The sequence below is a fragment of the Pteropus vampyrus genome, unplaced genomic scaffold (assembly GCF_000151845.1).
Source record: "Pteropus vampyrus isolate Shadow unplaced genomic scaffold, Pvam_2.0 Scaffold585, whole genome shotgun sequence".
NCBI lineage: Eukaryota > Metazoa > Chordata > Mammalia > Chiroptera > Pteropodidae > Pteropus > Pteropus vampyrus.
The window spans coordinates 40,077-53,529 of NW_011889366.1; the positions used below are offsets into that span (position 1 = coordinate 40,077).

General features: G+C 42.3%; 1 protein-coding gene across 1 annotated transcript in view; it reads right to left on the reverse strand.

The window, feature by feature from the left end:
- Positions 1-3,234: 3,234 nt before the first annotated feature.
- The window catches only part of LOC105308534 (signal-regulatory protein beta-1-like), a 17,559-nt gene continuing 7,340 nt past the window's right edge, over positions 3,235-13,453 (reverse strand). The window contains exons 2-5 of the mRNA XM_011384535.2: positions 10,561-10,917; positions 6,930-7,250; positions 6,025-6,339; positions 3,235-3,344 (exon numbers count right to left, since the gene is read on the reverse strand). Of these exons, the coding sequence (XP_011382837.1) occupies positions 3,238-3,344; positions 6,025-6,339; positions 6,930-7,250; positions 10,561-10,917 (1,100 nt within the window). The 3' untranslated portion in view covers positions 3,235-3,237. The remainder of the gene's footprint in view (positions 3,345-6,024; positions 6,340-6,929; positions 7,251-10,560; positions 10,918-13,453) is intronic.

A 13,453-nucleotide genomic window follows, 5' to 3' on the forward strand; every position in this document is an offset into this window, starting at 1 on the left:
GTGTAGGTGATTACAAAGTTGAGTTGTTTATCTTACAATTTCAGAGAGACTTGAATAGGCCTATAGGAAGTAGTGCTCCCTCTTGGCCTGTGGCCTCTTCTCTCCAGGGCCTCTCGCCCTATCTAAGGTCTTCATGGTGATGCTCCATTTGGGAACCTAGGCCGAGAAGGCTCTGCTGTTGTGGGCTATGTCCCAAACTCCCACACCCAGGAACCTAGGATGTGGCCAGTTTAGGCCTCATCTGCACCAAAGTCACCAAGAGCTATTCAGATGGAGGAAAGACTTGGGTTCAGCAGGTCTGCTCAATGCTGGGATGGAATCAGGTCTGCTCCTGAAATGAATCCCTATTCTAATCTTTTATTAATGAACCCAGTAAAACTTAGTCCAAATGTGTCATGTGGGTCTCAGAAATTTTAAGTGCCTGCATCCAACAAAAAGAATTGTATCTTGACTTTTTTTTAGGAGAGGAAGTGGGTTATATGACTCAGCAATTACTCACTAAGGCATTTATCTCAGAGAAATAAAAACTTATGTCCACACAAAACCTGTACACGATTGTTTATAGCAGCTTTTTTTGTAATCGCAAAAAAACAACCAAAAAGGTCCAATGATAAGTGTACAGTTCAACAAACCATGGTGCCTACATACAAGGAAATACTACCAGGCAATACAAAGAAATGACTTATTTACATGTGTAAGAACTTGTAAGTTTCTTGGATGCATTATTTGGAGTGAATAAAGTCACAGGCTGTATGATTCCACTTATACCACATTCTGGAAACTATGGAATGGAGAGCAGATTGGCATTGGCAGAGGTCAAGTATGATGGAGATGGGGTCACTATAAAGGGCTTGCACAAGAAGACCTCTGTGGTCATGGGGTTGGTCTGTGTCCTGGTCACGGTGGTGATTACACAGACACACACCAGAGAGATAAACATGAGCAACGTTGGGAATGTCACAAGATTCAACTGTAAATAGTCTCATGGTCCTTATAAGATAGGCACTGCCTATTCAGTTATCCAAGATTATGATATAATGATATAAGAGTGATGGGGATTAGAAATGTGTGGCACGAGGTCAGGAGGAACAGAACCTATATCCCATCTTCCTTAGTGGGGAGTCAATAATAATGCCTAAGAGTGAGAAATCAAGAAGTGGCAATATAAGCATGCTACATGAGATATGGTAATGGAATCTTAGAAAATCAGGTAAAAGTGTTTAAAATTGTTTCCTTAGAGGTTAAAAATGGAGAGAGGTTAGGGAGACTCTAGTTTTCATATGGAAAACTTTAATAACTATTTGACTCTTAAAATACATGCATTGTAACTCTGAAAAGGTAGAAACCAATTCTAGATAATTTGTAAGTGTTGCAAATAAAAAGATTGTCCATACTATTAGTACTAGTAAGGGTTTCACGAACCTGCTGGATCTAAAAGTGATGAACAAAATCAATTAGCATCCTAAATAGTAGTCAGAAACTAATGAAAATAGTCACTTCAACTTTTAAGGAGTCCATGAACTATATATAAAGTGTTAAGAATAGCTCTAATTAAATTTGCGTAAAATGATATGGGGGGAAAACATGTAAAATTGTGACTTGAAAGCCACAAAAGAAAATCTAAATAGAGGTATATCACTTCCATGAAAAGGAAAACTTGATATTGAAGAGATTGTTAAGAATAAAAAGTAAAGTTCCAGAATGTTATAAACAATATAACAGCATTTATGTAAAATTTAAAACATGCAATTTGATATTAAATACTGCTTAAGGATTTACACATGTTATAAAAGTATAAAATCATGCTGGAGAATGAAAACACAAAATTCAGGACAGTTTTTTCAAAAAGAATAGAGAACATAAGGCCCAATGTTACTATTTTACAAAGATAGGATGGTGGGTCCATGGATATTTTTCTCTATTTTGCTTTACATATTTCAAAATACAAAAATGCTTCTTCAACTTAGTGATTTCAAATATCTATGTGTTAAAATGAAATCACAATTGCTCTGGATAAGGTAAAATCTGCTCTGAATATTAAGGGTCGTTCACAATCAGGGGAAGATGAAAACCTGTTTTGATCTGCTTGGTTCCATTCTGGGTGGAGGCAAGGCCATTTTGGAGCTCAATGCATAGGATCCAGACATCTCAGAGTCCTCAGGACCAAAATCCATCCTTGACTCAGTTTTATTATCAGAGAGTAGGAACACCAAGAGGGTGTGTGGAGGGAGTATGTCTGTGGTAGAGGTAGGAATGGCAGAATAAAAGGTAGGAGTCAGTCAGGTCTCGCAGCTTCTTTCCCTACTTGAGCCTCTTAGAGAGGGCAGGAGGCAATGTATCACAGGGCATGAAGGAGCTGTGGGGAAATTCATTCATTCAGTCATTCATTCATTCCTGTATTAATTCTACAAATATTTATTGAGCACCTACTAAGTGGCAGGCATTCTGCTTGGCTTGGGTTCATGGTACAGATCAGAAATGAAGCCCCTACTCATTACACCCCAACACTTCTTTCTGAGAATGAACTCCTTTTCATACCTACATTCATCTTCACTACTATTGAATACTTTTAAATCCCTATTATAGGTTCTATTAGCTGATTTTGGCAATACTTTTGTATTCAATTCAAAGATATGTCATATGGGGGTGGCTCCATAGTATAGTGGTTAGCACAGAAGGTCCTGGATTCGCGCCCCAGGTGGAGCTATGAACCATATCCCGGCTACCCCAGGCCCTGGGTGCTCCAGGCCCCGGGTGCGTGCTGTGAGCGTGTGGGAGGACACGTCCCACCTTCAGAGATCCAGTTCTTAAGGGGAGATGGCAAAATCCGTAGGTCATGGGTGGAAGTGGGGTCACGAGAATTAAAGAGGGGAAAAAAAGATATATGAAAACTAAAATATATAACAGTTTAAGGGACAACCTTCGCAGTTTGGGTCTCAAAGCTTTGACATTTATCCCACCTCCACACCTGGACCATCATCTCCAGAGTCCCAAGGAACTTTTAAATCTGAAAACCTTCATATTTCAAGGTACTACACAATGTGTGAATGTTAGAAGTCTCTGAGTATGGCAAAAAAACATTTAGAGAAAATAAGTGTTCACAACCTTCTCTTGAAGCTGAATCAGGCTTGTGGGGACCATGTGACATTGTGGGCTCACCGCAGATACTTTTGCCAGCCCATGAAGATGGCCCTGACCTTCTACCTTAAGGACGAAGGCCTGCACCCAACTCACCTGTTACAGGTTCCACCACCTGTGGATGTAAGTGACTGTGAAACTCATCACCAGCAGCACCTTGAAGCCCAGCAGGAACACCACAAAGGTAATGGCAGGTGTCTCTGGACCTAAATACCAATGAACAGAAGGAGACACCAAACGGGTCTACGTGAATTTAAATACTGCACTCACTCAGGAGGCAGAGGTGACCCAGCTGCACCTAGGACTGGAGGCAAGGACTGGAGGCAAGCTTGCGTGGACTCCCAATGGGCTTGTATGTGGCATGACTGCTGTGGATAGTATGATTCTGCCAGATGGGAATATGTGCCTCATGGTATACCTTATAGGTGAATACCTATTCAGCCCCCTTCAATGACACTTTCACCAGCTGTAAGCTTTCTGGAGTTTAGATCTCATTGCCATTCTGCTTGGACATGGTTGCCCAGCTCCTTTGAATATATGGCAGTTCTCTAGCCAGGTGAGATGCATACTCTACTCTGTGTTAGAATCTCTGCACGTGGCAAGAGGGGAATGAAGACTGAGATATTGTCACTGCAGGAGGAACTAACACAGCCCAGAGAAAACAAAAACGACTCTAGGAAGTCCACTGTGGGAGCCTGGGAGCTCCTTGAGGATGGGGCCATCCGCCCAGGGCCTGACACAGAGGAGTATGTAAGTATTGGTTAGCTGATGCTTGCATAAGTAACTGCATGATGGATGAGAGTGTGAATGCATGAGTGAATGAATGCATGGTTGGATGGATGAATGTATGTGTCGAAAATTAAATGAGAATATGAATGGGATCAAAGCCATCCTACTCTTTCCCATGTTTTCCTGTTGGTCATCCTGTCATAGGTTACAACATGGATTAAACTTGAGGACGTTGTGCTAAGTGAAATAGGCTAGTCAAAAACTGACAAATACTGTATGGTTCTTCTTATAAGAGGTACCAGATGAGTCATACTTAGAGACTCTCCCCTAGATGTTCCAGAAGGAATGTGGACCTGCCAACCCATTGTAGACTTCTGACCTCCAGAACTGTAAAATAATAAATTTGTCTTGTGTTAAGCCATTAAAATGTGGTTACGGTGGCAATAGGAATTTAATCTAGGAAGACAGGAATATTTGAAAGGACAGATAATTAAAGGGAGAACAATGATTTAAAGTGCATAACTTCCGGAGTGGGGGAAGGCAAAAAATAAGAAAGAAGTGCTGTTTGGCAATTGAGTGATGAAGAGAAAAAGAAAAAGGGGAAGGAAGAAAATTTAGGGTCCTGAAAAGGAGAAGAGAACCAAAAATTTTAAGGAGTCAGAACCTTTCTCACAATATCAAACCCAACCAACAAACCAAAATGGATTATCCTGTACTGACAGAGAGAGATTTATTAAGATAGAAATATGATAAAGGACTCCAATACCATAAACATGAACAAAAAGATGTGCATTCTTATTCAGGCCTATTGGACCAGGACCGCAGTGGCTGGATCCCTCAGACACCGAGGTAGACTGTAGCATCCTGGTGCAGAGGGTCACATTGACATCTTGCACTTTGCTCCAGCCAGCCAATCTAGACAATCCCCCAAAACATTTTCTGCCTTAGTACTTTGCAAGTGTGCTGGTCAGTCATACTGAGAGAACTCAGAAGTAATAGCCTGATCAGAAGAGACAGAGACTCTAAAGCAAAACCAGGCTGATCCAGACAAAATGACTTGGACTCATTTCTTCTGCTCTTCTGTTCAGTACAACTCTAACTCCTAGAAATTATACCAGGTTCAAGCATAGGAAGATGGTGGAAAGGGAAGATAAAGGCAGACTGGCTAGAGACCTGATATCTAGAGGAAAATCACAGTGTCCAGGCATTGTAGGTTTCACTCTCCTAACTCCCCAGGCACACAATGTAGCCATGTGTGGCATTAGCAAAAAGAAAAAGCCTAAAATCAGTCATCTAGGTTCTCATCTCAGAAATGAGAAAAGGAGGACCAAACTCAACCCAAAACAAGCAGAAGAAAAGAAATAATAAAGAGGGGGGAAATCAGTGACATTGAAAATAGAGAAATAATAAAGAAAATCACTGAAACAAAAAGAAGGTTCTTAGAAAATATCAATAAAATAAAAAATTTCTATCAAGATGGAGGAATAAAAAGGAACAATGGCACATTTTCAGTATCAGGAAAGAAACAGGGACATCACTGCAGACCCTGCAGACATCAAAGGGATAATAAGGGACTATTATGAATAATTCTACATGCAGACATTTTTAGTAAGTGCTGGTCCATTTTCCTAAATTAGGGAACAAAGGAGAACTGTACTGTGATCACTTGCAGTCACTTGGGTGCTTTGTTCAGACTCAAACTCTATGTTCTCGAGGCTCACCTTCCAGAATTTGAGAGTAGTAGGTGCAGGCATCTGCTGATGCAGTTGGAAAAGTCTAGCATGGAATAGAGACTAGGAAGCGATTAGAAATAGCAAGGAGGTGGGTGGAGAGCTGACACGTAAAGCAAACACAGTAACAGGTGAAGAAATCCAGAAGCAGGACGCTATGAACAGATCATTTCCCTCTTCCCTTCTTTATTTCTTCAGTGTATGTATATTGATTGTCAAAAGATCTGCAAAGATAAGTGTTTGTACCAAATTCTTATTAGTGGTGACTCTGGGAGTGTGAGATTTCTGGAAGCAGAATTCATTTCAAAAATCCTTCTATCTATAGATTTCTAGATTATTCTGTAAGTATAAATTCATACTTAAAATGTTAAAAAAAAAAAAGGATAAAATTTAAATAGAGCTGGGTCAGTTAGAGTGGAGGCCTCACCGTGGATTTTAACTGTCCCCTGAGAGGTCTTCAGGGTAAGGTTCTTGGCGACCACTAGCTGCCCATCGTGCTCCACCTGGCAGGTAAGCACCACATCTTCCCTGTAGGCAGATGAAAACACCAAGAGCCGGCTCGTCCAGTTAAAGGTTCCATCCTTGTTCACTGTGAAAGTCGAAGCAATTTCTCTACGAGACACGTTCCCATTCTCCAACCAGGTCAGCTGTAGGCGCTGGGGGTAGAACTTCTTCGCCTGACAGATGATGTTCACCTGCTTCTCTGACAAGGGGTGTTGGGTAACATCCACGGTGGGCGGAACTGAAACAGCACAGCGCAGAAGCTCTGACCTCGTGGAACAGACAGATCACAGGGGTGGAGGCTCCATAACTTTGCTCCCCCCACCACAGCAAGGGGTCACCCAAGACACTGCTAGGCATGCAGCAGGCCCTCAAATGCTGAGGGTGCTCTTTGCATGGGAATAAAATCACTAAACACAGTGACATACACACAGTAGGTGTTCAATAGTGGTAACTCCTATTAGGGAAATATGGGTGAAATGAAAAAGCACAGCCCCTGGCACGCAATTGGAACAACACCATAGCAAAATTAATGAAATCGCCAAGGACATAGGGGCTTAGCTGTTAGTAGCTGTTCAGTAATTGGAGTCGCTGTTGGTAAAGTAAATGGAAGTACTGAGTACAGTGCTTGACATGTGGTAGTTAGCTGTCACCAGCAGCTGCCATTAAAGACTAGTCGGTGACCAGGACATCCAGGTACCTAGTAATGGGAAGAACTGTTGGGAATTAGAGTCCAGGAAAATCAAACTCTAGAGCAAAAAGCAGGAGGAAGAGCAGGCTTGGAGGGTAGGGGCCAAGTGTGGATCGGGGCTGGCTGTGAGGGGCATCTACCTCGGATGGTCTCAGACAGGTTGGCAGTCCCACGAAGAGGAGGGCCCCCCTGCAGGGTGACATGGTCCACCTGGCAGATGACCTGGGAGCGAACATCTCCCGGCACCAGCAACAGGTTGGCCGTGCTGGAGAGGCTGTAGGAAGCACTGTCTCCCTCTGGGTCCACGGTGGTCTGGGAGGCTGGGAGCTCATTCCCATCTTTGAACCATTTCAGGATGATGTTTCTGGGGGAGAAGCCGTGGGACTCGCAGGTGAAGCTCACTGTCTGCCCAGGCTGCGCCCTCATTGTGGGGCCCGATACCACGGGGGGAGAGGGTCTGGCTACAAAAGGAGCATAATAAGCAATAAACATGTTTGTGATGATCACCACTAAGGATAAGCATGCAACACTGTTAAGGACCTTCTCATGTATTATTTTTTAATCCCTCTAATAATGTGTGGAGCCTGGTATCATCATCCTATCTTATAGAGGAGGACACACAGGTCACCAGAGGTGAACTCTAAGTGAGGGGCAGGGCAGACAGAGAATTTTAGTCCTAAGTTCAAAGTCTAGTCTACTTTCTTTATAGGCGATTCCCACATAACTGGCCATAGGAACAAAATTATTGATTAGTCTCACTCTTCCTATTAACACTTCCTCACTGGTCTCCAATGCCTCACAGACCCCTGAACAGTAGCGTGATTATCACCACTTCACACATGGAACAACTAAGGACCGGAGGGAAACTGAGACTTGCCAAGACCACACAGTGTTGAGATGACAGCAACTCCGCTCACTGAGGGTCTGTTCTCTCACCAGGCTCACTGTATCCTCAAACCATTCTAAAGATTGATGTGCTCACCCGATGTCTGCAGGTGAGGAAACCGAGGGCTAGCATGGGGAACGTTCACGTCCATGAACAGGGCAAGTGCCCCACGTTCATGAGCCCAGCACTGACCACCGCCCTACCCTTTTCTCTATGAGATTCCTGCTTTCAAGGAATGATAGGGAGATTCACTTTCGAGCGCCCAGGTTTGGGGACCCGGGAGCAATAATCAGAAGTTGTGGGCTCCTGTCAGCTGAATCTAGAATATGAACGCTTGCTCATGAGGGGCCTCTGGCAGCCTCTGAGAAATGCTTCCCCTTCTCATCCTCAGCCTGTGGAGTCAGGAACTGGCATGCATGGTGTTGCGGGGGTTGCAGTGGCTCCTCTCTGCTCTATTCAGGCCACTGTCCCCAGGGTGCTCCTGCAGACTACTCAGTGAAGGAAAATCATCATAACAGCGGGGGCAGGGGAAAGCTACTGAATGTTTAAAGATTTTTTAATTAAAGTGTATTTGGCATCCCATATTCTATTCGTTTAGGGTACAACACAGTGATTAGACATTTATATACTGTACAATATGATCACTACAGTAAGTCTCGTAACCATCTGTCATGGTGCAAGTTATTACGATATTACTGACCACGTTCCCTGTGCTGTACACTACATCCCCGCGGCTTCTTTATTTATAACTGGAGGTTTGTACCTGTTATTCTCCTTCACCTTTTTCACTCATTACTGAACACCTCTCCTCTCTGGCAACCATCAGTTTGATCTGTTTCTGAGTCTGGTTTTTTTGGTTTGTTTGTTTTATTTCCTTGTTTGTTTTGTTTTTTTAGATTCCACATATAATTGAAACCCTATGTTATTTGACTTTCTCTGTCGAACTCATTTCACTTAGCATAATACACTCTAGGTTCATCTGTTTTTGTAAACAGCAAGAGTAAATGCTTATGGTTGAGTCTTGGCTCCCATACAGGTTGGCTGGTAAGGTCTCCTATATGAACCTTAGTGTCCTCATCTGTAAAAATGAGCAACAGCTGCCCTCACAGCAATGGTTATAAGAGTAAATTCCATGAGAAAGATGCAGCATCTCTCATGCTGCTACTCCCTGTCCCTGCCACCCCCTGCTTTCTCATCCAGGGAATCATCTGGACAGGTGCTTTGGGGAAGAAGATGAGCACTTGATCAGGAGGCAGCCGATCTGAGTGGTGATGGAGTCACTTACTAGCCGTGATTGCCTAGGAAAAGAATGCTGCATTGAGAACTTTGGTAATATCAGCAAACTTAATATCTAGACACCTTCCCGGGCTATGTCCAGGGGTTGTGAGGAAATGTGATTGCTACCACACCTAGGAGAGAAATTTGGCAATATCCACACAAATTACACTGCGCATAGCCTCTGACCTAGCAATGTCACTTTCAGTGGCATCTCCCTCGTGAGTAGAGTGACACATGGACAAGTTTATCTTCTGCATCACTGTTTTAATAGCCTGAGGTTAGGAACAACATATTCATCAACAGAAAGCTGTCAATGAGCGATGCAGTGTCCATCCACTGGAGTGTATGCAGCTGTTGAACAATGAGCAGCTCTAGGTGCCGATATGGATGCTTGATTTGGGTGATACGGCTGAAGGTTGGAACAGGTTCCCAATCATCTAGACCCTCAAAGTCTAATGTGAGGGGTATCTGAACCTAAAGGAAACCAATAAAAGGATAAGACTGGCTTACTGTTAAATGGTTCTATGTAACGGGCTTTTATTCTGCACGTACTATGTGCCAGGCTTTTCCACAGGGAGAGAGTCCAAAGCCCAGGCAAGAAAAAACGAGCCTAGAATCAGATTGATTTCTGGAACGATCCCCTCACTTTCCGGCCATGTGACTGTGGGCAAGGCCCTGTCATCTTTCGGCTTCAGGCTCCATCTGTACATGTAGATTCAGACTGGATGATCTAAAATTTTTCGTGTGCTAACATTCCAGGACTCAGGATCTTGGGCCTCTGGCAGAAAACCCTAAAGAAGCATTGTTGCTGCCTCAATGGGCCAACATAGGGAACCTCTTCCCTCAGTGAGGAACAGTCTGAGACAACCCAGCCATTCTTAGATACTTCAGTGACTGTGTGAGTTGGTCCCTAAACCAGAGGAGGTTTTCCCAGACAGAACCCCAGAGAACATGCAACCTCTGGGCACCTCCTCCCACCAGGGCTGTCAGAGTAAACAGTGAGTCTGTGCCTCTTAGGAATTTCTTTTCAGTCTGATGTTTCTGAAGTTGAAATAGAGAAACACTTTTCCCCTTTCCTGCCCTGAATGTGTTTCTTCTCACTAGACAGAACAGAACAAAGCTTCATGGGAGAAGAATCTTTGGCAGCTTTGTTCACTGCTGCTGCCACAGCACCCAGAGCAGAACCTGGCCCACAGTGGGTGCTCAGCAAGTATCAGTAAGAGAAGCTCGGCCACATTGATGGGAGCACTCCTTGGAGACATGAGTGAGGTCTATCTTTGTGACAGGCAAGTAACTCAGACTCTCAGCTCCCTCATCCCTAGAACCAAAAGGCTGAACAGGACTACAAAAGGGAAGGGCTGGGGAGCCAGACAGACGGGAGCTCCTAACTTTTCCCACCATTTACCAGCTTTGGGGCCTGAGCAAACAGCACAACCTCTTCAGGCATCAATATCCCTGATCTGTAAAATGGATGAAATCAGACTGTGAATCAGATCATGACCGTAAGCACCCACTGTGCCCTTGATTCTTAGTTGCTGCTCAGAGAATGAATGGTGTTCTTATTGACTTGTCACACACCAGGGACGAAGGACTCACCCTATACTCACCACTCACAACAAGCTGAGTGCCAGGACCAGACATAAACGGCACGGCGTCAGGGTCTCCTTTCCGGAACTTCACACAGTAGTAGGTCCCGGTGTCTGCTGGGGTGATGTTACTGATGCGGATGGAATAGTCCATGGTGTTTCTCTTTGTGGTATCTGCAGCAGTTGTTATTCGGGGAAAGTGACCTACTCTGAAACTGTAGATTAACTCCCGGCCTGGCCCAGTCCCCCTGAACCACTGGATGGGCCCCACGGGGTGCACGAAGGTCAGGGTACAGTTCAGAGTGGCCGTCTCTCCAGCTGCAACTGACACAGACTTGTCAGGCTGAATCACCTGAAACTCCTTCTCAGCAGCCTCTCCTGGAGGGTAACACACAGAAGTTAGTTTTCCATCCATTGTTGATCCTCTAAGTCTCTTCAGCTATCTATCAACAACAGCCCATTGACTGAGCTGAACCATGAACAGGCCTTGAGCTCAACACACTGCATGTGTCATCATGAATAATCCTCACAATCAGTCTGTAAGAGAGACCTTGTTACAGATGAGAAAACTGAGGCGCAGAGAGGTTAAATGATTTGGTAGAACGTGGTTGTGAGGGCTGAGCCCTCTCTGGAAGTGTCACTTTCCCTCAAATATATCTGTCTGTTCACTTTCTGGCTTCATGTAAAGTTGCACTTCTGAAACTTGCACTTGGTGGAACCATGAGGTTTCTTTAGGTAACTGGGTTGTGAGAAGATCTGATGAATATATTTTCTAGGATATGCATTTCTGCAAGAAACTCTATGGCCAACTTTCCTTTTCCACAGAGATCCACATGTCATGATGGGGTCTGCTCCAAGAGGCTGGTATGACCGTTTTGTAAAGAGCTCACAATACACAATAAATATGTAGTGTCAACAAGAAGTTAAATATTGCTTCAAGTTTCTGGGATTGTCAAATCATGTTATATTGTTTCTTGATGCTGCTTTAAGAAAGTGCCAAAATCTTAATGGCTTAAGACAGCAGAAAATTATCTTATATACTGTCTGGAGGTCAGAAGTCCAAATTTGTGTTATTCGGATAAATTCAAAATATCAGCCCAGCTTTTGGAGACTCTCTTCCTTGCCTTTCCAAATTCTAGAGGCTGCCCACCTATCTTTTCTCATGGTTTCCATCTTCTTCTCTCTCCAAACTCTTGCTTTTGTTGTCACTTGCCCTTCTCTAAATTTGACTTTTCTAATAATGACTCTCGTGATTGTACTGTGTCCACCTGATAATCTAAGATAACCTTTCAATATCAAGAGCCTTAACAAAATCATTTCTCCTAAATCTTATTTTCATATAAAGTTATATATTCACAAGTTCTGGGTCTTAAGACATGGACCTCTTTAAGGGGAGGGGACATTGTTCTGTCTACAATACAAGTCTCTTCTGACTGTTACGGAAACCAGTGGCCATAAATAAAAACACCTATGTATGTGGCATTGTCACACAATGTGAATGACAAGGCAACTTATTAGAATCTGAAAAAAAACTATTCAAGTATTGCACTGCTGAAATGGTTTGCAAAATAAAACTGGAAAGCAGTCACAGAAGGAAAATTAATTATTAACCAAAAAAAGAAATCAAACCACACTCTCAAAAAATCAAGAGGTCAAAAAAAAAAATCACAGGAAAAATTAGAGAATACTTTGAGGCAAATGAGAATGAAAACACAACATACAAAAACTAATCATGCAGCAAAAGCAGTGCTCGAGGCAAATTTATAGCTGGAAATACATACATTAAAAAGAGAAAAGGTCATAGTCGATAACTTTACTATCTACTTTATGAAATTAGAAATAGAAGAGTAAAAGAAACTTAAAACCTAAGGTATCTGAAGGAAGAAAATAATAAAGATTGTTGCAGAGACAAAATATAAAAAGAAAAACAAAAAAGAAATCAACAAAATCAAAAGAGGATCTTACAAAAGATCAATACAATTGAAAAACCTTTAGCTAGATTGACTAAGAAAAAAAGTAAGAGAATCCAAATAAGTAAAATCAGAAAGAAGGGCAATCTTAACAATTTTACAGAAATAAAAAGGTTTAGAAAAGGTAGTATGAATAATTGTACACTAATAAATTGGATAACCTACATAAAATAAACAAATTTCTAGAAGTATTTAACTGAATCATAAAGAAATAGAAAATCTGAATAGACCTATAAATAACAAGGAGATTAAATCAATAATGAAAAACCTCCCAACAGAGAAAAGCCCAAGACCACGTGGCTATACGGGTGTAGTCTACCAAAAATTTAAAGAAGAGCTAGCACTAATTCTCTTCAATTTTTTTTTTTAAATTCAAGACAAAAGAAGACTTCTTAACTTATTCAGAGTCATTCTGAGACTCATTCTCACATCAGCATTATCCTGATGACAATGTCAGAATGAAGAACTAGAAGAAAACTACAAACCAATATCTTTTATAAATACGGTTTCGGTAAACCTCAAAAAACAGTAACAAACTGAATTCAACAACTTATTGAAACAAATATACTCCACGACCACCTGGGCTATATTCCTGGAACGCAAGGATGATTCAACATATGAAAATCAAACAATATAATGTACTGCATTAATAGAATGAAGGGGAAAAAACAACATGATAATCTCATTTGATGCAGAAAAAGCATCTGACAGTGAAACTCAGCATTTTTCATGACAAAAAATGATCAAGAAAATAGGAATAGATGGAAACAAACACAAAATGATAAAATCATATGTGTAAAACCCGTCCCTACGATCATACTTGATGATGAAAGTCTAAAGGCTTTTCCGCTGAGATCACGAACAAGACAGGGATGTCCACTTTTGCCCCTAATACTCAACTTTCAGTAATGCAATTCCTAGACAAAGCATTTAGACAGGAAAAG